Here is a 25,411-nt window from a genome sequence, read left to right as displayed (position 1 = left end):
GTTAACGTAATATAACCCCATTTTTTTCTCATTTTAATTCCATTTTCTACCCAATTTACAAGGCCAATTATCCAACCCACTCATTAGGACTACCCCTATCACTAGTGATGCCCCAACACCAGGAGGGTGAAGACTAACACATGCCTCTTCCGACACATGTGAATCAGCCACCGCCTCTTTTTGAACTGTTGCTGATTTAGCATTGCCGAGTAGCATCCCAGCGCTCTTAGAAAAAAGCGCAGCGACTCGGTTCTGATAAATCAGCTCACAGACACAGCCTTGTGCTGATCCACATCACCCTTTGGAGTGATGAGGGGAAAGAGCACCATCTACTGTACCCACCCAGACAGAGCAAAGCATATTGTGCTCTCTTAGGGCTCCGGCAGCTGATGGCATGCGTAATATAACACTATTTTAAAAGCTTACCTGTGCTGGATTCTCCCATTTCTTGAGGAAATCTTCTTTGGCTTTAGCAAGAAACTCCTTCACTGTAAACGACAAAAACAGAAAACAGAAACATTAACCATATAATAATACACTTTTTTTTTTTTTTTTACTAAAGTTCAAGTCCAAACAATAGTGCTTAGTGTAATACTTATACACACAAAAGCTTTATTTGTAATAGCTGGGGAAAATGTCAGGTAATGCTAAAATTCTACATGATTGATGATGTCTGTGCATTTGAGCTTAATGCAAAAAATATAAGACTGTATTGTTCGGCGAATCAGCACAGAGCAGGTTAAAGGGTAGTTTTAAAACAGATTCAGCAGATTTAGGCAAGTTCTTCAAGAATGAGCCATCATAAACTAACAATGTTAGAACTGTCTGGCACAAACATTATGTTCATTATTACTAATACTTCACTCTACAATAAGCAACATATAGTATCACCCTTTACAATTTTAAGGGTGAACAGACTGCAGATAAAGGCAGCCTAGTCACAACACCATCACTGTTATCTTACACTCTCACACACACATTACAGATTCTAAAAGTGGTGCTCTTAGTTCCTGGATTCTATTTTATTTGTTTTAAAGACCACGGTATTCAACATAATTAACAGTGTGTAGCATGATATCTGCTGTTTTTTTTTTAGACCCACAAGTCTAAAGCTGGAACAATGTTGAATTTTGTTGAAAAATGTGACAATAGCTGAATAATACAAAAAATAAATGAATATCAATTAATTAAATAAATAACTTTGCAACGTGTGACCATAATAAAGGAGTGTACTGTATGAATATATATTATGGAAATGCTGACATCTTTACTGAGTGTTCTCTGAGGCTCTTTTTTTTTATTATTAAAGTCACTTATTTTGGCCAAAATAATGCAGGTCAGTCTTGCACAATGTATTTTTATCACAATATATAAACAACAATAACCACAACAATGGTGTTTTACCCATATCACAACAGCCCTGGTGAGTTTCAGCTAATTCAATCTCTACAGAGAGCACTTCTGCTTTTGGTTTCACTGTGTGTGTATTGAAGCCGATGGCCATTTCCTTCTCATTTCCAATGCTGTTAAAACCAAATCGACTGGGCTTGCGTTATCTAACACTTCCTGTTCCCACCATGGCACAACGGCCAAATCAATAGCAGCTGGCACTGGGAGTGATGCATGAGTGTAAGAATACCGTCTGGCCTCAAAATGACAACAAACTAGTAATTAGTTAACTATTAAATCTGGAATCACAGATATTCACCAATAAAGATCTGCCCTGAGATACAACACTGGCAATGTCATCAAGTCCAACAAGCAGCAACAAGCAGCAACTTTGCTATGAAGATTTTTGTTAAAGCAGCTTCATGCTTCATAGATATACGCGCTGGAACAGAACAAAATTCTATTTTAACTTTTTATATATATATTATTAACTTTCTTGCTCCCTCGGCAGACAGCTCTGACCAATCAGAGGAGACAATGCTCTTGCGTAGTTTATTAATGCGCATTTTGGTGCATTTAGGTTTATGCCTGTGCGAAAACAAACCAAACAGAGGGAGAGAACACTCCGATTAAACAAACTAATGGACCACAGAAGCCAACTACTACAGGTTTAAAACGTCCTTTTATACTAAGCAAATTATGTTCTAATTCAGAAATTCGTACAACCAAGCTGAGATGTTAACAACAAGGTAAAAAAAAAGTTTTCTTTATGTAATTTATCATGCATTCTGTATTTCAGCGCCCCACAAAAGTATATACTAGAATTTTAATTGACACCACTAATATAAATATAATTGCATTTTACGTTGCAATTGATCGCAATTAATCACAGACTATTAGGCTCTGCTCCACTCACTTAAACAGTCAAAAACACAAACACACTTTACACACACACACACACACCCTGTTGCAACTGTACTGCTGCAGGGAAGTGCAACCAGAAGTGCATGCAACCCCCTCTCTCCAAGCTTACTGGACTAATGACAGTGTGGGAATGTTTGCATTCCAGGCCGTTCCCCACTCCTCCGCTGCCGTGTCCCCTTGCTCGAGGGACCCTCAGGGGAGTTCTGCAGTGTGTGTGTGTGTTCTGTTTAGCAAAAAATATTGCAATGTGTGTGTGTGAGACCACTGTACATATGGAAGCATTTGTTTTTATGTCTTTAAAACGCATTTTTACTGGAGAATAAAAAAGGGAACATAAAAAGATTTAAATCCATGTGATTTTGGAGCATTTCTATTGGTTTATTCAATATAAAATTTAGAACAGCAGCCAGGTTCCCATTACACAAAAAATTTAAAACGCAATTACAAAACTTGATGACATACACAGGAAGTAGAGGCGCAAGGAAGACAGGAAGAGGAAAGTAGAATAAAAACTGTTTAAAAGAACTTTTGCAATGTAACAAACAGACAGTCCGTGAAAGAGTAGTAAACTGATACCAAGCGTGAAAAGTGATGCTGAATCCTGAAGTTACAAGAGCAGTGCATAAAAATAGAACAGTAACCTGAGTGCTGCTTCTGCTGCACCTAAAAACTGATTGATTATATATGTATATATTTTTGCTGTTGTACAAAAACCTTAAGCCATCATTTTTGCCATTTTTCTCTTTGTCATAATGTGATCTAGCCTGATGGCTATGAACAGAAACACTCCAAAATTACTTGAAATAAAAACTTAAAAGACTCCCATTCTGTCTCCTGTCTCCTGTAAAGTTAATATTTTGGAGGGGATATCCTGTTAAAAGACGTATTATTGCATGTAGAGCTGCATGTCCTTGCTCCTTTGACCAGTCCATAACATGGAAGCAACATTGAGAACTTAATCGCTGAGCTACAGAAAAATGCTGTGCTCTGTAGGAACAAAAATCCACCACAAAACTAAAGTTCGGCATATTTACTGCATGTACATGTACCAGCTCTAAAAAAAAAAAAGATGAGTTTCTTCGATTTTACCGATTAGAAAAGCCATCAAATCAAGCTGAACTGCTTGAATTTTTGCACCAGGAGTGGCATAAAGTTATCCAAAAGCATTGCGTAAGACTGGTGGAGGAGAACATGATGCCAAGATGCATGAAAACTTTTATTAAAAACCAGGTTATTCCACCAAATATTGATTTCTGAGCTCTGCATCTTTTTTTATTTCAGCCATTTGTAATTTTCTGCAAACAAATGCTCTAAATGACAATATTTTTATTTGGAAATGTGGAAGAAACGTTGTCCGTACTTTATTGAATAAAACAATTAGGTTAATTTTACTCAAACATAAACCTAAATAGCAAAATCAGAGAAACTGATTCAGAAACGGAAGTGGTCTTAATTTTTTATGAGCTGTATATGTAAATGAGACGCACTCATGCACCCTTACCCCTAATGTAGATAGTGCCGTCAAACAATATCTCCTACTCACACGCTCCGTCCACCTGGCCCCGCCCCACAACGCCCCCTTCAGAACTCACCCCAACAGCCTAAAGCTCGTGTGCTCTTGCTTTCTCATACACAAACTCAGTTTTGACTGGGCTGTGTTCTCACATTTCATTCAGATAAGAGCTCCAAGAGCCAAGGGAGCAAGAGCAGAAAGAGAGAGAGCAGAGAGAGAGAGAGAGAGAGAGAGAGAGAGAGAGAGAGAGAGCAGAGAGAGCGAGAGCAGAGAAAGAGAGAGCAGAGAGAGAGAGAGAGAGCGCAGAAAGAGCGAGAGAGAGAACAGAGGAAGAGAGAGAACAGCCAGAGACCAAAGTTCATTCAGCACATTCAGAAAAAAAGAACCTCCAAAAATCTAAAACCACACAGCACAGTCCAGACCTCCTACACACTGAAAAAGAGCAATCATACACACACTCAGTGTGATGTTTAAGAGCTCCCGAAGGACTACATACACTACAACTCAGAGGTTGTATACTGGCACCCTAATAAAGGCTGTTTTTGTTCATTCAATAACAACTTTGCCCAGACTGAAATGTTCTCGCATCAAAACAAGAAAAGTATTTATTACAGATATGGATTTTTACATAAAGATTTTGGACATTAACTGAATTTTATAGCAAATTTTGCTTGTAGAAAGAACAGAAAACAGTTTAGTGAGTAGGGCTGTAACGATTAGTCGATATAATCAACAATGTCGATTATTTAAATTTGACGACTATAAATTTCATAGTTGACTAATCGTTCGTTTGTAACAGTAGCGCATTACACAAAGTGCTAGGGACAGATTCACAATGAGAGATGGGTAAATGTCTCACTCACACAGTTTACACTCAACTTAATCTCAAAAGATTAAGTTGAGCACTTAAAGTGCTCAAACACAAGAGATTAAATATTTACTCACAAATTAATCAGTACTTTACATGTTTAAACAACATCCAGACATTTAAACACCTTTTAAATTGTATGTTCAGCTGTTTATATCGCTTTTAGAGATGGAGGACATGGCAGAAATAATCGTTGACTAATCGACTAATTGAAAAAATAAATCAGGTTAGTCGACTACCAAAATAATCAGTTGCAGCCCTACTTGAGAGAGCGCATTTAAATCACCTGTCAATTAGCTCCAGTTATATAGTATTAGTGTCACATCAGAAACCCTTCCCTCATGTATCTGCAATAAATTTGGTTTGCATTATTAAAACAGTTTCCTCCAAATGGTTAAGTGGTGTACAGTAGAGTACCAAGACTTTTGCTATCCAATAGAGGCTAAAGAACCCTGCACTGGTCTGAAGCAATTCTACCCAGACATGTGGTCATGCCAACACATTCTCACTGTATGTGTGACTCTGTGGATCAAGGAATGTAAAATACCCGCACAACTTCAGAAATGGAACTTTCCATCCACACAGTGGTACAATACCTCGCTCCAACTTCCATAATTCATGCTGCCTTGCCATGAGCATGTTGGACAGTGTTTAACAACAATCACACGATAACAACTCCCTACTTATGCAGGTATGGGCATTTCCAAGCCATCAGACAAGGTAACACAATCAGTTTACATACTGCTATCTAGAGCAGGAAAATGTGCCTTTTTAGGCACATTGATTATATCATAACCTAACTATATTTAATTACAAAATGTGTATAAAAGTTTGTTTATTATACATGCGTATTTAAATAGCAGAACACAACAGTACTGATGCATTTATATATATATATATATATATATATATATATATATATATATATATATAAGTGAAAACCTTAAGCTATAAGCATTAGGGCTGCAACGATTAGCCGATATAATCAATATGTTGATTTTTAAAGTTTGTCGACTAAAAATGTAATTGTCAACTAATTTATAACAGTAGCGCATTACACAAAGTGCTGGGGACAGAAGTGCTATGGGAGATGGATACAGGGTTCATACACACAGTGTCTCCAAAAGTAGCCCAACACAACAGAGTTCATATTTACTCACAGAATATCAGTATTTTCCACCTTTAAACAACATTGTCATTTAAATGCCTTTTAAATCTTATGTTCAGCTGTTTTTATCATTTTTAGAGATAGAGGACATGGCAGAAATAATCGCTGACTAATCGAAAAAATAATCAGATTACCAAAATAATCATTAGTTGCATTGCTAATAAACGTCAAAGTTACACAGCCCCTCACTAGAGCACCAATGGCCCAGTAAAGGAATGATCCCTGTTGTTAGGTATGCCTTCTTTTAAGCAGCAGAGACGGCCACTACAGAGAACCAGCGCACACACTTTCTCTTTCTTACCGTCCACCAGCAGTGTAGGACCATCCGGTCCTGATATCACTGCATCACTCGACCGAGACGACTCTCTTGGCTCCCGCGACTCCCTTGACTCTCTCGACTCCCGCGATTCTTTTGGCTCTCTCAACTCCCGTGATTCTTTTGGCTCTCTCTGTTCCTTTAGCTCTCTCGGTTCCTTTGATTCTCTCGATTCTCTCGATTCCCTCGACTCCCTCTTGCTTCCATGCCTCCTGGAGCTCTTACGGTCACACATCTGCACGGCTCGCGCACTTCCTCCTGCTCTTCCTCTTCCTCACACAACCATCCTCATGGCGCTGTGGCCTGGCCGCCTGTTTGAGGTCCGTGTTCGGACGGAGAGGGACGTCCACGACTGCCTAGGTCGCGGTTCCTTTTATCTTTTGTTTTGTGTTAATAGACCCTCTCAGGCTCTCACTCTGTCCGGGCAATCGAGTGAACTAACTCGCTCTCTCTGAACTGCTGCAGGTCTATACAGACATTACACAGCCAGATCAATTGGACCCATGCTCGCATGTTTGTATCAATATTTATTCTGCACACACACAGAGACACACAACCATATTGATCCCAGCAAGGTCCTGGTCACCAAGGGGCGTGGCAAAAGCCATAACATCAAAGATAATTTCCAACGATAGTCCAACAAACAGCTGTCTGTACCCTAGCAGCCATGGTCACTCCAAGACCTAAAAGTGCACTGAGAGCAAAGGCTCAGGAGGAACCTTGTGAAAGAAAGAAAGAAAGTGCAGTGCGATTGTTCACCAAAAGCTGCCCAATAGGAGCATGTACAGTCCCCCCTGCGATCCCTCGGAATCGGATCTGTCTTCCAGTTGGCAGTGCTGGCGATCGATCACACGGATCAATCAGCAGAGCCCCGGGCTTCTGAGCCCCACACTGTGACGCAAACCAGCAGGGTCAGCCTGGGGTGCACTGACCATGAATTTACTCCAGCACCAGAGAACCAATCCACACACAGACACACACACACACAAAATAAGCTATGCTCATTTGCAGAGCAAAGAGCCTGAGGCAACACATTTCGGCTTGAACTAGAGGACGAGCGAGAGAGGCTAAAAAGAGGGTGAGAGAGAGAGAACAAGCATGAGCAAGACAGGCAGGAATAAAAAGGAGTAAGGCAGGGAAGTCAGAGTTACACAGGAATACAGCGAGCAAAAGTGAGAAATGAACAAAAATGAAAAATTAAATCTAAGTCAACAAGATTTTTTTTTAAGTGAGATAGCTAGAGTTGAGAGGGTACAACAGACCTAAGCGCAACAGTTACAGTTCAGAGAGAACATGAGGGCTAAAGAGACAGAGAGCTACAGCTGAAAGAGAGAGCGGTAAAGAGCACAAGAGCTAGAGCTGAAAAAGTGCAAGAGCTAGAGTTGAGAGACACAGCTAGAGATCAGAGTGTGTGACAGATACAGCTGGGAGAAAGACAGAGCATGAAAACTAGAGATAGAGTTGAAAGGCAGCTACAGTTTTGTAAGAGTGCAAGAGCTAGAGTTGAGAGACAGCTATAGTTGATAAAGAGACACAGTTTGGAATAGAGTTGAAAGATCAGAGAGAAAGCTACAGTTAAGAGAGGGAGAGAGCGAGAGCTGAAGATGAGAGAGAGTGTAAGAGCTACAGTTGAGACAGCTAGAGTTGAAAGAGCTAGACCAGAGAAAATGCAATAAAGAGAGTTAAGAATGTGAGACATAAGAGAGCTAGAGTTGTGCAAAGCAGCTAGAGTTCACAAAGAGCACGAGAGCTAGATTTGACAGACAGTATGAGACCTAGGATTTAGAAAGAGAATGCACAAGAACTACAGTGAAGAGAGCAAGAGACAGACAGCAAGAGTTGAGAGGTCATGAGAGAAAGAGTGAGACAGCTAGGGTTGAGAAAGAGAGAGAGAGAGAGACAGACACACAGAGAGATCCTATCTGAACCACATCCAGGAGACAGAGGGAGTTCTGGTAAGTCCCCCCCCCCCCCCCCCTCCCCCTCTTCCTTGACCTTATTCTTGCATCTCTTTTGTAGTCTCTGCGGTCCAGTCGTAATCTCCGTCTCACTCTTGTACCTACTGACCTGTCCAGCTGCTGGATGGACGCAGGAGTGCCGTGTTGATGGGAACTAGTCCAAGTGGCTGTACAGAGGGCTTGGCCCCTGCTGCAATGTGGTGGTCTTAAGTATCACTGTCCCTTTAAGGGGAGTTCAGGAAGTGAAGGGCAGACAAACAATAAAACAGACGCTGTTATGCAAGCTGATGTGGACTGTAACCCAAAGGGTTATTTATAGACACTGTAGGAGCTCCACCTTGACGGCATGTCAAATCACAGCCCGAGCGCTCGCAAACAGGCACACTAAAGCCGCCTGGGCAAGTAAAACAGAAACAGGAGAGGTCAGAGGAGCCAGGATCTACTACTTGAAGCTTTTAGCTCCAGATCTAAGAGTTTTGGGTCATTTTTGTTTTAAAAATGACACAAATTCACATTTCAAGTGATTTTGTTGCACTTGTACTGGTCCACTCATCACAAAGTGCTTACACAATGCATAGAGCAGCTGTCAATTTAAGGACTGCCTTCACTCTAGGTCACAGCTCTGGAAAAAAATAATAAGAGACCACTTCAGTTTCGAAATCAGTTTCCCTGATTTTGATATTTAAAGGTATATGTTGGATTAAAAATAACATTGTTTTATTCTACAAACTATGGACAACATTTATCCTAAATTCCAAATAAAAATATTGTCATTTAGAGCACTAATTTGCAGAAATAAATGAGAAATGGCTGAAATAACAAAAAAAATATGCAGAGCTTTCAGACCTCAAATAATGCAAAGAAAACAAGTTCATATTCATAAAGTTTTAAGAGTTCAGAAATTAATATTTGGTGGAATAACCCTGTTTTTTAATCACAGTTTTCATGCATCTCTTGGCATGTTCTCCTCCACCAGTTATACACACTGCTTTTGGTATAACTTTATGCCACTCCTGGTGCAAAAAAAACAAAAAAAAAAGCAGGTCAATTAGGTAAAGTCAAAGAAACTCATCATTTTTAGGTGGTCTCTCATTTTGTTCCAGAGCTGTACTATACAGCTGTTACAACTGCTCTCTTTGAGCCAGTCTACAAGACAACTGAAGGTGTCCTGTGGTATCTGGTCCAAGACATTAGCAGCAGAGCCTTCGTATGTAAACCTTGCAAGATGAGATGTGATCACATAAGTAAACCACAGGGCATTTTCACAGCTACAAATATGGGTCAGAGCTCGAACCATGGTACATGTGCTTCTATACCATTGGTCTGGTTAGTTTCGGTCTTGCAATGCAGCTTGGTGAGTGTACTAAAGAACTATTCTACATCCGGTCGTCGTCAACCAGAAGAGCTTGCATCTCCCTATATCTGACATTGACAGATTTAAAGATAAGCAAGCGTACACTGAACAACGTCATTTCTGCAAATTGCCTTTAACGAGTCTGACTCCAGTCAAGTGCACAGGCATCGCAAAACAGAATAAACGCAACAGGTTTCCTTAAGATGTCTTTTGCATAAACAAGGATTAATCTACAGCTACAATACATAAAGAAATCACCAGTGTAATTAATCTCTTACAGCCCATACTGCTGCATGCTGGAAGTAAAGACTCAATAGTCAGATGTCCCAAAACAAACACAGTAGGTATGAAAACAACCTCAGATGCCAGTAATCCTGTCGCTGGTCCACTGGATGTTCTTTCTTGGAGAACTTTTGGAATGTAATAGCCAAAAAATAGCAGAAAAACCTCAAAGAATTTAGCCACCACAATGTGGCCCATTGTCAGTAAGTTGCATTGTACACCTGTCCAGTTTTTTCTGAATTTAACACATCAACTTCAAGGACTGAATGTTTGTTTACTTGCTGCCTAATATTGTAGATCCAAATCCCTTGCCACTGCCACATGCCACTGCAAAGGAAAATAGCCAAGTGGCTCCTTTCTCCCAATTCTTGTGTAAAATACAGCAGTTTTGTATAATTGTATATAGTCATTCAGCCGAAATATATCAGGATATAAAGATTTTTGTTCAGGATAACCTTGTGCGGCAGTACAATAAAAGTAGATTATGTGTACCATTCTAAATAACAGATCAGAATCTATAAAATCAATGCAACATTTTGTTCTCATATCAAAGGGTCACTATATGGTCATATATTAATAGTAGGGCTGCACAATATCACACTGCAATATTTTGTTGTTTTACAATTGCATATTGCAAAAATAACCCCCCAAAAGAGCTCATGGTCACGTATGCTTCACAGACCCTTTCCAAAAGTTCCTAAGTGACATATACTGAAAATTCTTAAAGTATCAATACAGGAAAGCATGTGAATGTGTGTTCATTCGTGTGACCTTATTTACAGAATGTAGGAGCGGTGGGTTAGCCTTTGAGATAAAAGTAGCTCTGCTTTTAAAAGTGTACATTTTGCTTTTACTGATCTGTTCCAAACATTTAAACAACTTTAATGCTTTTATTATAAAACTACTTCTGATATGATTCGTAGGACAAGCAGTCAAAATACAAGTTATGAAATTGTTGGTCAAGATTTTAAGCTTAAAATATTTATAGTCACGTGACCACAATAAGAAAAAAAAACTATACTCAGAAACAATACTCAGAATGGGTCTGTGCTCTTATTTGCTAATAATACAGGAATTTTCACCTGTTTTCTTCAGAAGCCAAAGGTCAACACGTCTCACGATATTAGTAATCCACTATGCATATTTAAGATTGGAGTGATTCAGAATTTGGAATTTAACTTCGCAGGACAGCAAGTTATGAAGAACTCTGGCAGGCTGAAGCAGAGGTGTGTAAAGAGCAGCGGCAGGGGAGAGCTCACAAAAGCAGGACACACTGACAGGTCTCCGGGGAGACAGACATACGGCCTCCCTGGAACTCCTGCATGACGCAGCCGACACCAGGCAACAGAGCAAACATGAGACGGTGAATAAAAAGGGCTTTGTGTGTATGTGCTGGCAAAGCCACATTAGTGTGCCGGGTCTTCGGCAGCAAAAAAAAAAAAAAAGATCTAATCACAATCGCTGCAGCGACTCTGAGAACTTAAACTTAAAGTACCTTCCCATTAAGAACTTAGACTTCTCTATAGTCATTAAAGGGAGAAATGAATAAAACCCATACAGTTATATTGCAAATAGAGAGTCCGACTTAAAAATATCACAATCATGCAAGTGCTAGAGATCTTTATCTCGCTCCTCCCACAGTGCCACCCTATCACGAGCAGCAGCCACAGATTTAGGCCCCACCCTCTCAGCAGGCAGCTTGAATTCAGCCACTCACTGGAGATGAAGGCCTCTGGGTCATCCTGGGCCTGGTAGTAGCCACCCTCTCCACTGTCAGAGTCGCCTAGGCACGGTCCAGCCCGCTGGAACAGCCTTCCTGCCAATCTCTGCAGCACCGACATGCTCGGGTTCCAGCTGTCCAGCTCGGCTAGGCGGAATCCAACTTTGGCAGGACTTGAGCGTCGCACCAGAGTGGACTCCCAAACCCAAGCAGCGGTGGACTCTCCTCCTGCACACGGACTTGACTACTCCTGCTGAGAGCAGAGCAGTGCAGGGCAGGGCGAGGCCTTCACTGCTCCTTCCTGTCCTTGCTCACACCACGCCCCCCCACTGCTTCTTCCTGTGGGGCGAGGGCTCCCTCAGGCAGCCTTAAGGAACTCTTTGCAGTGTAGTGCTGAAGAAGGCACCTGAGTCAACTTCTACCTTCACCGTTATCGTCGTCGTCCTCTTCCTTCTTTGCCCACCACGGAACAGGCAGCCATGTCGTCCTTTCTGTCCAACCCTGCACTGGAAAATGACCCTCACCAGAGACGGTGGGCTTCAAACGTGGTAATGCACCTGTCTCTGGGGATCAGGGAGGGCCACTAGTGATAGGGCTGATAAGGACATGAGGCATGCCATGGGGAGGAACTCCGTATCCCTCCCAAACCCCACCTCCCTGCCAATTCATCCAGGGGTCACAGTGGAGAGCAGCTTGGCATCCAGCCTGGCAGTCATTGCTCTCCAAAGAAAAAGTCCAGCATTTTTAAAACTAATCTCCAATCAGAACTCAATTTGAGTTTAGCTGAAATTTATATGGTACAAATTGGTGACGTTGGCCTTGCGTACCAAAATAAACCTGATAATTTCCCTATAATGCTAATCCAGGTGGATCTGTACTGCATATTGGCATCTACCCAGTATTCCTATTTTGATGCATCCCTAGCAGTCCCTCCTGTGGGGCAGCAGAGCACATGATAGCCTACTTTTAGATGCTCATCTTAAGCGGAGTGCTTCATTTTAAAGCTTAGTAGCTTTTGCTTCTGCTTCATAGCATTGTGTATTGTCTCAAATCTCAGAAAATGTAGTATTGTGCCCTGTCTGCTTATAACAGAACCCATCAGGCATCTGCTGAAGTGTCCATTTCAAATTATAGTGTTACCTTGTTTGATAGAGCCACAAACCAAAATAGTATATGTGAAAGGTGCTGCAAACCACAGCATAAAAGTGGGTTTTCTCGGTCTGGATCAACTGAACCAGTCTGGTTTGTTTTTGTTGTGACTTTTTTGGGGTGTTTTGGACCTTTGGACCAATTACACAAAGCCAAGACAGGTTATAGTCACCTGTTACATAACAGAAGAAGAAAAATAACGGCTGTTGTGCTGAAATCTGTGCCACATTTTTTACTTGCACATGCAACAATCAGCAGATTATGCTGGCCAATCATGTATCTACTGTAACTGTTGATGAACCCTTATTTATAAATAGAAATAAAAGGAGCCCAGGGATAATTTGGTACGCTTATTCTGCTGTGATGTGGGTGTACTTGCAGGGAGATTGATTTTGACAGTAAGGCAGAATATGGCACAGCAACTCACGGAACTGAGAACATGGCACCATTTGACACATCCCTTTCTACAAACCAATCAATGTCAAGTATAGGAAGATGCAGACCATATAGATGACGTGGACAGGAAGTAGCAATGTTTTTTAGTGTGTTGTACTAAACTATGAAGTGAAAACTATTATATTTACAATGTAACAAACCCATGAACCTTAGTTCAGACATTCAGGTGTAAAAACATTAACTGTCCATGGTGATCAACTGTATTCTACGGAGTAAACTGAAATTAGATTAATTAGATTAATTAGAAATTAGATTAAAAACAATGGAATATTCTTACAATATCTCGTGCGTTAAAAAATCCTGCTCTCTTGAAGCAAATGTATCAGTCCTATTCAAATGACATTCAGTCACATGCCAATAGAATTCTGCTCTTCACACGTAAGTTCTAGCTAGCAGCAGGGCTGCGGGGACTCATTTCACACTTATCTGTTCCACCTCGCAGCCAGGACGCTTCAGCTAGAACAAATCTGACTTTCCACAAGGACCTGACTCTGGCAAACCGATAGCAGAAAACAAAACAATATAATGATAAACCATTGATATACACCCGTTCAACAGATTCCTCTTGTGGTGCCACAGCCCAGTAAGCACTAAAAAGACAAGGCAGCTATAGAAAAGGGCCTGACTTTTCTCAACAGCCTCAAATTCAGAGCTATTTCCACTGCAGAGATGGATATCAGGGTCTGACCATGATTTCGGGGAGAAAAAAACAACCAGCAGGAGCAGGAGGACTAGGTGAAGTCGTATCACTGCCTAAAGCCACATGCAGGAAGTCGCACACAAAGTGGTCTTGTTCTTAACAGTGGTCATCACATGATGTTCAAGAGACACCACAGCATCATACCCAGCCCGAAGAAGATCACATTGGCCACATCATATGACCCCGCCCCCGCGACTGCTTTAATGGAGCAACAGAATCCACCCCACCCTACCACCACCACCACCAAACCCAACAATACACCCCCACACTCTCACACACACTCTCTTCAGATGGTTCAGCACTCAGCCCTACAAGCTTCTGTTTATGTTTCAGGCTTTCCCAACTCAAATCCTTCTCATAAACACATGTAGGGCTCATCTCTCCAGTGTAACCTTCAGGGTCAAAGCGTCCTTTCCCAGGAAACCCACTGTGACTGCAGGCTCATATATTTTCCTTCTTCTCTCCCTCAGCGGCTCGGGAACTTTCTTCATGGCTTTATATACATGAGCTTTCCATGTGAGGTTTGAACTGGGTGCAGTGTTCAAGTTATAAAACATAAAGGAAGCTGATTACCCATTATGTCCAATGCAAAAATGCCTTTTAAGTACTGTCCTATCCATACACCAACCAAAAGAAAGATCTTATTTGGAACAGTCAAAATGCACAAAGCTTTAGGAAATGCTGGGAAATGCCTTTTTAGTCAACTGAGTTGAGTTTAAACACAAACCCTGCCATCACTAATTTTATGCAAAGCAGACTAGAATAGGGTGATTGTTTTTTTTTTTTTGGTCATGGAATAAAACGTATCCATTTTAAATTGCAAGCACACTCATCTGTACATTTACCATAATCTAAACAATTGCTATGCTAAGGTGTGAACAGGCCTTTTGCCAACATTCTGTAAAGCTTGTCTAACCTATCCACAGCTGCTCAGACAGAATGCCACTGTATACAATGTATGAGCAGGTCAATTACACATGCAGTGCATGACAGCTGAACACTGTACTTGGCTACCTAAAAGAGGCAAAGTTGCAGAACTGGCCGATTCTGGGAAATTCCAGGAAATTCGAAATTCTGGGACGATATTACACATGTATATATCTGGTGAATATATTATTCAAATATATATAAAATTAAAACAGAAACTGCACATATGTCTGTAGCTATAAACATCTAAAATATATAAATGAATATAAAAATGTAAAGAAAAATTGTTTATTTATTGTAATATTGCAAGTATATATACCGACATATACCACTATAACCCATAATGCTTAGCACTCTAAAAGCAGCCTTACTCCCTACAGGCCGAAACACTAAGATTCATTTTATTAGTTAATAGCACAAATTTTAATTGTTTAAACATCATTATTTCCTGTGTATAAACACAAAAAACAACATTGTTCACTACTGTATCACTACTGTATTTGTTAAATTGTATGTCTACTTGTATTCTAAAAGCATATATGTGTACACACATTGCTTTGGCTGCTAGGACCGAAAATATGGCAGATGTGAGAGTTATAATGGATCATATTATCTAATCTTCTTTTACAAAAGTAATTATTAAATAACAACTAATGAACTAATAAACAGAATTCAAAGTCACATGGAACAACATTAAAACATTTTAACCCATACGTGTCCACACTTGAATATTTCTAAATACGGATAACAAATTCAACATTGAATCATATAGTTCAGTTCAGTGAGCAGCACAATAACATTTTTCTTATTGTGGGCATATTAATGTATATTTTAACGGTTAAATGCTGATGTATTATGAATGAAAATTACAGAACTTGTATTTTAACATTTAGTTTTTAAAAATGGTGTCAAACCTAGTTATATTGGGTGTAATATATTAATTAATATTAAGTCTAATATTTCATTAGAATTAAAATACACTATAATACCACTAACACAGCACAAGTATACTCTGTAAAAACAGTCAGAAACAAACAGATACAAATAGCGCCATGTGATGCTCTAGAATGTTTAGTGGATGTCACTGAGGGATTTCACAAGTTAAAATAAAGGACATAAAGGATTCTGTAAGGAACTTTGGGGATGGGAGGATGGCAGGATGGTAAGTAGGTGGGTTACTAGCAAGCTATGTTAAATATCTAGATCATGAGGAGTGAAGCCTTTGAGTCGGTCACTCTTCCAGCATCCTCCTTCACACACACTGACCATGACATGATCTTTTAACCTAGGTAACTAACCTGACGAGCTAGTTAGGTAGGTTAACCTAGATACTGGATACTCTGACAGAAGTGACATAAGCTAGAATAACCTACTACTAGACCCTATCTGACACAAGCTGTTGGTATTAAACTAACATGAAGCTCTGGAAACAATTAGGAGACCACTTTAGTTTCTGGACCATTTTCCCTGATTTTGCTCATCAGGTATACGTTTAAGTCAAATTAACATTGTTTTTTTTTATTCTATTAACTATAAAAAACAATTCTCTCACAAACTCCAAATAAAACATTGTCATTTAGAGCATTTATTTGCAGAAAATGAAAAATGGTTTAAATAACAAAAAAGATGCCGCGCTTTTAGACCTTAAATAATGCAAAGAAAACTATTTCATATTCATAAGTTTGAGAGTTCATAAATCAATATTTGGTGGAATAACAGTTTTCATGCTTCCTGGCATGTTCTCCTCCACCAGTCTTACACACTGATTTTGGATAACTTTATGCCACTCCTGGAGCAAAAAATCAAGCAGTTCAGCTTGGTTTGATGGCTTGTGATCATCCATCTTCCTCTTGATTATATTGCAGTTTTCAAATAGGTAAAATAAAAATAAAAACTCACCATTTCTAAGTGGTCTCTTATTTTTTTTCCAGAGCTGCATGAAGTTAGTTAGTTAAATAGGTTGTGTTATACATATGTAGTTACAATACAACAGCTTTACAGCTAACTAGTGAGGATAATACTCACCGCTCTCCATTTCATTGCCCTTGTTCTTGGCGGTGGGCGCGTTGCCCATGATTGCAGGCCAGGTAGGATGATCTTCTGCACTGGAATAATCTCCTCAGAAATGATGATGATATGATTGATATCTTGTCTTTACACACTCCTGGTTCCTGATGATATGAGCATACAATTTCCAACAGGCTGGCTGGGTGGATGGGTTGCACTAGCTGGTGCTGCTCATAACCAAACACTGCGTTGACAGTTGTAGCTAAGCTAACTAGTTAGCTAAGCTAGTCTGGTGGGCAGGAGCTGTGAGGGCTGTGAGTCAGGCGCCTCAGCTAACAGGCTCTGGCTGGCTCTCGTGGTTAGCTAGCTAGTTGGTTTAGCTTGGTAGTTAGCTGGCTAGGCTAAGCTAAGCTAAAGCTAGCGAGCGAGCTAGCCGTTGGTGTGTGTTTATTTTCGGTTGCCCCCGTTTTCCCTCCCTGCTCTAAGCTAGCTAGCTAACCAACTAGCTCAATAAGCCTACTACCCTCGGTCTTAGCTAAAGAAGCAAAGCTAACTAGCTTAGCAACTTTCTCACCCAGCCTAGCTAACTAGTTAGCCGCCAGTCAGCGCTAACTAGCTAGTTAGCCAGCTAGCTTTGCCAGTCCCCCTCCTTCTCCTCCTCCTCAACCGCCACCACCTCCTTCTCCGCCGCCGCCGCCAAGGCCTTCAACTCCCCCGCCTTAGCGACCCAACTCGCGACACAGCTCCCGCCTATGACCCCCAACTCGTCCCCGACCCTTTCCTCAAGTATCCCCGGCCGCCTGTCCTCGACTCCCCCGCTTTCACGCACCGTTCAGGCCTCAAAACTCAGCCCTACCGCAGCCAGACCCCACCATTAATCCTCCATCCACAGCTACAGGGAACTCCTGTCTCGCACGGTCCCGCCTCCTCAAGCACGCTATTGGCCAAGCCCTGCGTGACGTCCCGCACCCAGCCGCCCCCGATTGGCCAAACTGCAGAAAGCCTACGGCAGCTGCTGCTCCGATTGGTCGGTCCGATATCAGTCCCTAACGGTTGTATTTCTCCCCCCCACCTCTCTCTTCAACATCGCCAACAGCGGACAAATAACGTCACCTATCTCCGTTTCGGCTTCGGGAAAGCGTAGTTTCGCCGCTCTCCGCTCACGTTTCTGCGGTTTTCGTGGCTAAATTAGGGCTCGAAATATTTTTATGGTGCTTCGTCAGCCGGGGCGTTATTTTTTTTAGTGAAACGGGGAAAAAAGGCCTCGCAGACTCCGCCCCCTCCAACACCCCCCCCCCCCCCTCAGCTGGACTAATCCCTGATTGGCTGCGTGACGTCAGCGGGGGCTATTTTTAGAATGTTGGTCAGAATTTTCGGCACGCGGACGCCCCGCGCGTCTGGAATATTAAAACGTGATGCGATATATAGTAAATAAGATGATATAAAAATATTCTATATTTTTACTATTCTTTTTTTATTATGCTATTTTCTGTGCAACAATAATACATAATTTTATCTATCTATCTATCTATCTATCTATCTATCTATCTATCTATCTATCTATCTATCTATCTATCTATCTGTTACATAAATGTAACTGCATGTAATGCATCATGTTTGTGTATATATATATACACACACACACAGAATACATAAGAGTAAATAAACATGTTTTATTACAATATTATGCTTAAGTAGACATATAAAACACAATGCTTATCTTTTAGGGGTTTGCCATTTTGTATCATATGCAATAATATTGCTCAAAAATCTGACATAATAGAAAAAATATATAGTGTAATATCGAGATATTCTTGAAAGCAGTGTTTTATATCACTTTACTGTTTACCACTGATGCTACACTTTTCGTGGTATATTTAGTTACATTTTTGTTACACTTATTGCTGTATACAAAATAAGGGTCTTAGTAAGTTTATAATACAAAGGTTTTTAGATTTTATTTTTTGTTTCTACTGAATGTGTGAAAATCTTAGATTTAAGCTAAGCAACACTGCAACACTTGTTGTCATAGCTTGTCATATCACCTATATAGTTGAAGCAGAAATACCGTGAAATTATTTTAGGGCCATATCCATATTGCCCTATCACCCCTAATACAAATATCATGTATGTTGTTTAGTTATTGATGCACAAGCATTCCTCATCTTAAAACATTCCGCTCAGCTAGATTAAAAAATGCATAATTTCTTTTAAATGCAAAAATATTGTCCAATATTTATATGAATGCATTATAAAGCCTGCACTTGTTTTTTTTAATTGCATTGGAGTGCAAGATGTGTAACAGCCCTACATGGTGCATTACTATGCATGTAGAATCCATTGTTTATGTAGAGGTAAAGAACAATGTATTTAGAAAATAAATTTGCCTGATTTTATCCTTAGTCACGGTTTTGCTCAACTACATCAAATACATTTCTTTAGCATATTTTCTTATACTGCAGATTTACAAAATGATTCATTCTTGCAAAACAATTTGCTCACATTTGCTTGTGTATATGTAGTTTTATATAAAGATGTATACACTGTATAATAGATGTATACAATGCATCAGATTATTCACATACATAAATAGCCTTATTTTGATCAGCCTTTTTTTCTTTCTTAAATTGAGTCGTGCATAGCGTAACTGACATGTAATCAGTTGCTGCACCAACTGAATCATCATTCCCTGCACAGATCTATAGGAAATGCATCGAATGTGTAGAAAAGACATACAATAGAAACACAAACCAGGTTAGGAGCTGCATGTTAAGCACAGGCTAATGTAAGAATCATAATATATCAGATGAAAGAAGGCAGAATTAATGCTGCCACACTTTGAGGTCTGGCTACAGATGCAGCAGTAGTCCACGTTGCCTAGCAACAACAAGCTAGCAGGACCAGTCACTCCGAAAATGGCGAGGGAGGTGAGCTCCTGCATAATATAGCACTGTTGCTTTTTTATGAATGAAGAAAAGGGGAGGCTGGATTTCCATCAAAAACAAAAGGATCTCATTGCACCAATCAGATAACAAAAGATATTTATTTATTTGCAGTGCTGGAATACATACCAAAGTAGACATATATACAGTATTTTACAATCCCACCTGCAAACCATCTGTTCATCACAGCAAATCGGACCTTAAAGTTTTACGCAAAAGCAATAACCACCTTAGTGAGATGTCATGTGACCTGTAATTATCTTCAGCCTTCCTTTCTTAAGACACTCTGGAAAGAGAATAACACACCCCAAAATACGGGCGTCAAACCTGTCTGCAAAGGGCCATTATAGCTGCAGGTTTTTTACTCCAGCTGAGGAGATGCACGTGTCATTAGCTGTTTGAAGACAGACCGCCTGATTATGCAAGTGGAATCAGGTGTGCTTCCGCTGGTTGTTTAAAAAAAGAAAACCTGCAGCCACACCGGACATTCGCAGACAGGTTTGACTTGTGGCCTAAAATAAGCATTTCCAACACTGAACTCATTAGTCTCAGACGCACCCCTCACAAGTTTGTGGTTCAAAGCTGCTTTGGCACACTCACTCTTCTAATTCGTGACAAAAAGTGATGCCACAGAGTGTTTAAACCTACAGGCTCAACACTGAAGACTAGGCCTGAACCACAAACCAAAAAAATTGAGAGCAGTCAATTGAAAGTCAGTGCCGATCAGAATCTGATCTTCTCTGGACTGGTGGATGTTGCATGTTAAGTGCTCAGCGGTGAGGATTTCTTTACAGGTGGACTTGGGCCTTCTTCACAAGCAGTCCATGGAGTTGTCTGGCATTAATCCAAGGGGAGGTGCTTTGCCTGGAGGGCACGATGGGGGCAGCATTGCATTAGGAGCAGGATCCACATTCTCAGAATCCTCCATCTTCTCTGAACAGCCCTCCCAATTGATATGGAAGCGGGTAACACGTGGGTTTGATGCCAAAATGTTTCTCTGGAGCTGAAATAAAAACACATCAAACGTGTTTATAAGCACAGAGAATTAGCGATTAAAATATGTTTAACCAATGGTGATAAGGGATATTAGGTCTTCATAACTAAAATCCAAGTTAAAATCAAAGTTTCTGAAAATTTCAGACAGTAAAATCAAGATGGTGTGTCAAAGTGACAGCTTTTTTATTATTCTGAAACTTTTTACACAAGCTAGCATTATTAGCATTAGCATTATTTTTTCTTACCTTACATGAAAATTTCATGATGTCATAAATGTTTACTTTTTTATAAGAAATTTTAGATATAATATATTTGGTAATATTACAGAATTCTATGTTCTTACACATTTATTTGCTCTTAGGACCGACCACCTTACACTTGTCTTAGACTGTAAGAGTTCAGAAGGTATGCCTTCAAAATGATCAGCATAAATAGCTGCTTTAAGAGATTGTTGTAAAATATATATGTTTGAAAAATAATAGTTTTGACATCTTGCCACAGTTTTCATATAGCAAATAGCTAATATAAATAAATAGTCAATAACTTATTTCGCTAACCGGCACAAATGTATCTGAACAATGGTACATCAAAAGTGTCACATCATGGGTTTCAAATTATCTACAAAAAAGTGAATATTTGAACTATAGAAATGTTTTTTTTTTTCTTTTTGTGTATTGCATTTAGAAATATTATTAATGCCACAGTATTAGGGAAGATTTTGTGAACGCGGCCCCAGGTTAATGCTGTATTTTACCTGCATTTGAAAAATAAGTAGTTAACCAAAGTTTTTTTTTAGTATCAAGCACTGTGATTCTATACTTTGCAACAGTGTTAAAGTTAAATTTCCTATTGCATCATCAGTAAAGTACATTATTAAAACAAGCTAATTTTGGTAATGAGTGCTCCTTGGCTTGTTTTTGGAGTTTCTACATCATTTTTTATGAACTGAATAGGGGGTTCTGTTTACCTGTCCATAGTCAGGTTTGAGGGGTGGGTTCTCCCTGAGCTCAGCATCAGTGTACTCGTTGTTGACATAGTAGCCAATGCGAATAAACTCCTGTCCTCTGTACGTGCAGGTAATCAGGACAACAGTGACGCCAACAGCATCGCTCTCAGGTATCAGGCCTGTGTTTGGGGCATCAGCCTGTCAGACAGAGAAATTTGCACCACAGTATATTCAGCGTAAAGAGTTATATTTCCATTCTCAATATAAAGCCTTGTACATTAAATATGCCTAAACCTACACATCAAATACTGGACACCTATAGAATTTTCTCAATTAAAACAGATGCAAAGTCACATCAAGTTTGCAAAGAAAGAAAAAAAAATACAATTATATACATGATTTAAAAACATCTTTATTAAAGAACCCTATTCAATTTATAAAATAAATGTAACATTTTTTTTAAACAGAGCTTAAAATGACATTTGCATACAGATTATTCTTAATCCAAAACAATGCATGTGTGCTTAAGGGGGACACCAAATCACAAATAGAGTCTGGCTTCCCCAATCAAGAATAGATTAAGCCTAGTCTCCGATTAACTTCAATTCCAGTGCCAATGGTGAATCCCTACTGAAAATCCTGATTAGGCTTGACCTAATAAGAGAAACGTGTCAACTCACCTGGAAAACAAACATGTGTCTTCCTGCAGGGACTGGGCCCACCAGGACAGAGTCAAGAGTCTGATCATACTCTTCACTCTCAGCTGAGCCCACGTATATGATCTTCCATTCAAGATCTGCAACAGAAATAAGGTTACAGCCATAAGTAATGTGTTCGGAGAATTGTACAAATTAAAATCAACCATGCACCTATTTTTAATAAAGCAGAACTGCTTCTGAAGCCATTTACCCTTGACAAAAAATGTGTTTTTTAAATATTAGAGGCATGGTTTTGCAAATAAATGCAAAATAAACTTGTCTAATTTGGATGGTTAATTACATACTATCAAATACTGTTTATTAAAAATATGCTGAAAGGATAAATTGTTCAGCATTCATTTTTTGTTATGGCAATGTCATTTTAAACTAGGACCATTATGTTTGCAACAAACTTTATTTCCTTTATATTAGAGGCTAATTACTTCAGAACATTTAACGTTAATGCTCTTAAAACAATGCTTGAAAGCTGGGCTATCAATTTATATCTATATATATCTATCTATTTTGCAAATTTTACTCTGTATGTAATGTAACTCTTTCATACTGTTACTGTTACTGTTTGTCTGGCTGGGAATGTTGTGTAAATTGTCACACAAATCATATTGCACATGTTCAGAACATTTCTGGACCATCATATCTATAATTATGTATTTTAAAAACAATATTAAACATTATTATAAAGCTCCCTTTTTTTTTTAGCTCAGACAAATTTACAGCATTACTACAGTGGACGCATAATCACGATGCCCTAAAATGCACATCAACATCACACCCTTCTTCAGTCAGATTTATAAATAATACGTGTGTACTAATTAAAAAGTAGTGGACAATTATATAGCATAAGATAAAGAGGTATCAATAGAAACATGACAAGTCAAAATTACATCATAAATATGTGGTCTAAGTACTGATAAGTCAAAATGGATTTATTCATCTATAAAAAGTAATACCTCTAATATTACACATACCAAGGCTGATTTGTAGTTAAAAACTGCACAACAGAGATCTGCTAGTGCCATTATAGTCTAAAATAATCTTGCTATGTGGTTTGGAATAACTGCAGAACAGTAGAGAGAAGGTTACAGATTTATTATACACTGAATATCAGTGAGTGTGCTAGAGTGTTATTGTACACAAACCCAAAGACTAAACCCTAAGCAACAAAAAGTTGACCATACTATTTATTACAAATACTATATTAATATTACACATTTTAGGCAAATAAATATCTACCCCATAAACGTAGTTTGCATAATTAGTTACAGTAAAAACAATTACTACTATAAATATAAATGCAATGCAGTAAATAATGCCATCATTATTCAGTCTAAATAGCTTGGGGGAAGCACACTTTAGAAATCAGCTAGTACACATTCAAATGAATTTATTTTGGGATGTGCAGTAGCTACTGTACTGAGAGCTGATTGATGTCAAAGTGCACTGTGTACAAACAGCAGCAGGATGACAGTAAAACAGAAATTAGGTAATAGGCACATAACATTGCACCAATCAAATGCTTGGACACACCTCTTCCTTGTCATTGCTACTTTATTTAATTTATTTATTAATCTACATTGTAGATTAATATTACAAATATTAAACAAGTAAGGGACACACATGTAATTGCGTAGTACACAAAAGTGTTAGTCCTCCACATTAATCCCCTGATCTAAACCTGATGAACTGATTTGGTGATTTAATGGTGATGAGCTGGAGCTTCACAGCATCAAGTAAAAGCAGCAACTATTGCTCAGCACCTCCAGGAACTCCTTCCTTCAAGACGCTGAAAAAACTGTTCCAGGTGACTCTCCCTCATGAAGACACTAACATTAAAATACCAAGAGTGTGCAGATCTGTCCTCAAAAGATAAATTAGCTACTTAGAGGAATCCAAAGTATAAAACATATTCAGGTCATCAGTTTTTGTTTAAAAATAATCACACAACATTAATATCAAATGCACAACGTAAAAAAAAATAATAATTGAATGAGAAGAGTTGTGACTAGTAAGTTACAGTAACTTACGTTGTGTGTAAGTGAATGTGTGTCTTTTGGGGCATTTTTGAAATAACTAAATAATACCCAAATAGCTTTTTTTGTTTTTGTTTTTACAAAGACAGAAATACTGCAGGTTACAGCAATCCTTTCTTTCTCAACTTTCTCATATATTAAAAAAAAGTGGATTTTCTTTTCCAAATTAGCTATATAGTTAGCTAAATGATAAAGGATTACTAAGGATTGTTATTTAGCTCCTGTTAAACTAAAGTACTATTAAACTCTATACGTGTGAACACAACACTGAACTGACGCTGGACCAGTGATACAACATCCCGCCATTCTTCAGTTAACTACTAGCTAGGTTAGCTAGCTAACTGGAGTAGGGTTAACGTTAGCCGCTCAAGACAGAGAAAGCAACCGAATAACGAAAATAAATAGCTAACTAGGTATCCAAACAGTTAGTTAAGGGTTAAATTAACCAATTACTCACCTTCTGGAAGATCCTCCATGCACTCAAACGTGATCTCAAACTGAAAAGGGTTCCCAAAAGGACTCGGGTTGTCCAGAACAGCAACGTTTAACACTTGTACTTTGGCCATGTTGCTAGTAGTGGTAGTTAGCTAAGCAGTTTAGTTGTGCGGGTGTGGGTTACAGAATAAACAACAGCGTACAGATGAAGCCAACGCAAAAAAAAAGAAAGAAAGAAAAGAAAAACAAACAACAAAAAGAGTAAAAATAAAAGTAAATACTGAAATTAAAGCGGGTCTCGGGCGCGGAGACTCTACAGAAACAAAGGCTAAGCGAGTGGGCAGGTGTTCTTTAGCTAAGCTAATGGTTAGTTAGCCGGTTAGCTAAGTTTTGCAGCTGTTGCGTTGTTAAAAGCTCGGCCAGGCTCGCTTTTAGCCGCGTTTCTCTTCCAAATATTTAAAATACAGCTCCTTAACAATCCCAACGTTTGAACCGGAGTGAGCAGCGTCGCTTTTCTGCGTTACTTTCCGCCAAAAATCCCGCCGGACAAGCAGAGCTGCAGCGAGCGCGTCTCTCTCCCGCCAGTCTGTTCGGACGATTTTAGGAAGATGT

The 25,411-nt window shown here is 39.4% G+C and overlaps 2 protein-coding genes across 4 annotated transcripts in view; both read right to left on the bottom strand.

Annotated features, from left to right (window-relative positions):
* Positions 1 to 17,655, bottom strand: part of prkacaa (protein kinase, cAMP-dependent, catalytic, alpha, genome duplicate a) — a 33,433-nt gene extending 15,778 nt beyond the window's left edge. Inside the window, exons 1-2 of one of the 3 annotated variants that reach the window (XM_022668045.2) lie at positions 16,750 to 17,655; positions 427 to 488 (exon numbers count right to left, since the gene is read on the bottom strand). In XM_022668045.2, coding sequence (XP_022523766.1) covers positions 427 to 488; positions 16,750 to 16,798 — 111 coding nt within the window. In that variant the 5' untranslated portion in view covers positions 16,799 to 17,655. Of the gene's footprint in view, positions 1 to 426; positions 489 to 6,163; positions 6,850 to 11,489; positions 11,823 to 16,749 lie in introns of those variants that run through there. The other 2 variants (XM_022668044.2, XM_022668043.2) reach the window with 2 other exon arrangements.
* A 2,100-nt stretch (positions 17,656 to 19,755) lies between these two features.
* On the bottom strand, positions 19,756 to 25,411 carry asf1ba (anti-silencing function 1Ba histone chaperone). Its single transcript, XM_007229016.4, has 4 exons — positions 24,822 to 25,411; positions 22,296 to 22,411; positions 21,637 to 21,813; positions 19,756 to 20,676 (listed from the first exon to the last, which is right to left on the bottom strand). The coding sequence occupies exons 1-4, from the start codon at positions 24,928 to 24,930 to the stop codon at positions 20,485 to 20,487; spliced, it is 594 nt and encodes a 197-aa protein (XP_007229078.1). The 5' UTR covers positions 24,931 to 25,411; the 3' UTR covers positions 19,756 to 20,484.

The sequence above is a fragment of the Astyanax mexicanus genome, chromosome 3 (genome assembly GCF_023375975.1).
Source record: "Astyanax mexicanus isolate ESR-SI-001 chromosome 3, AstMex3_surface, whole genome shotgun sequence".
NCBI lineage: Eukaryota > Metazoa > Chordata > Actinopteri > Characiformes > Acestrorhamphidae > Astyanax > Astyanax mexicanus.
This window is presented reverse-complemented; position numbering and strand designations above follow the sequence as displayed.

Bases quoted from the DNA above. Each gene is read 5' to 3' on its own strand.
- asf1ba (XM_007229016.4), bottom strand. From the start codon at position 24,930: ATGGCCAAAGTACAAGTGTTAAACGTTGCTGTTCTGGACAACCCGAGT. The intron at 22,412-24,821 runs GTGAGTAATTGG...TTTCTGTTGCAG, and splicing joins CATGGAGGATCTTCCAGAAG to ATCTTGAATGGAAGATCATA. The intron at 20,677-21,636 runs GTAAACAGAACC...TTTTTATTTCAG, and splicing joins TCAAACCTGACTATGGACAG to CTCCAGAGAAACATTTTGGC.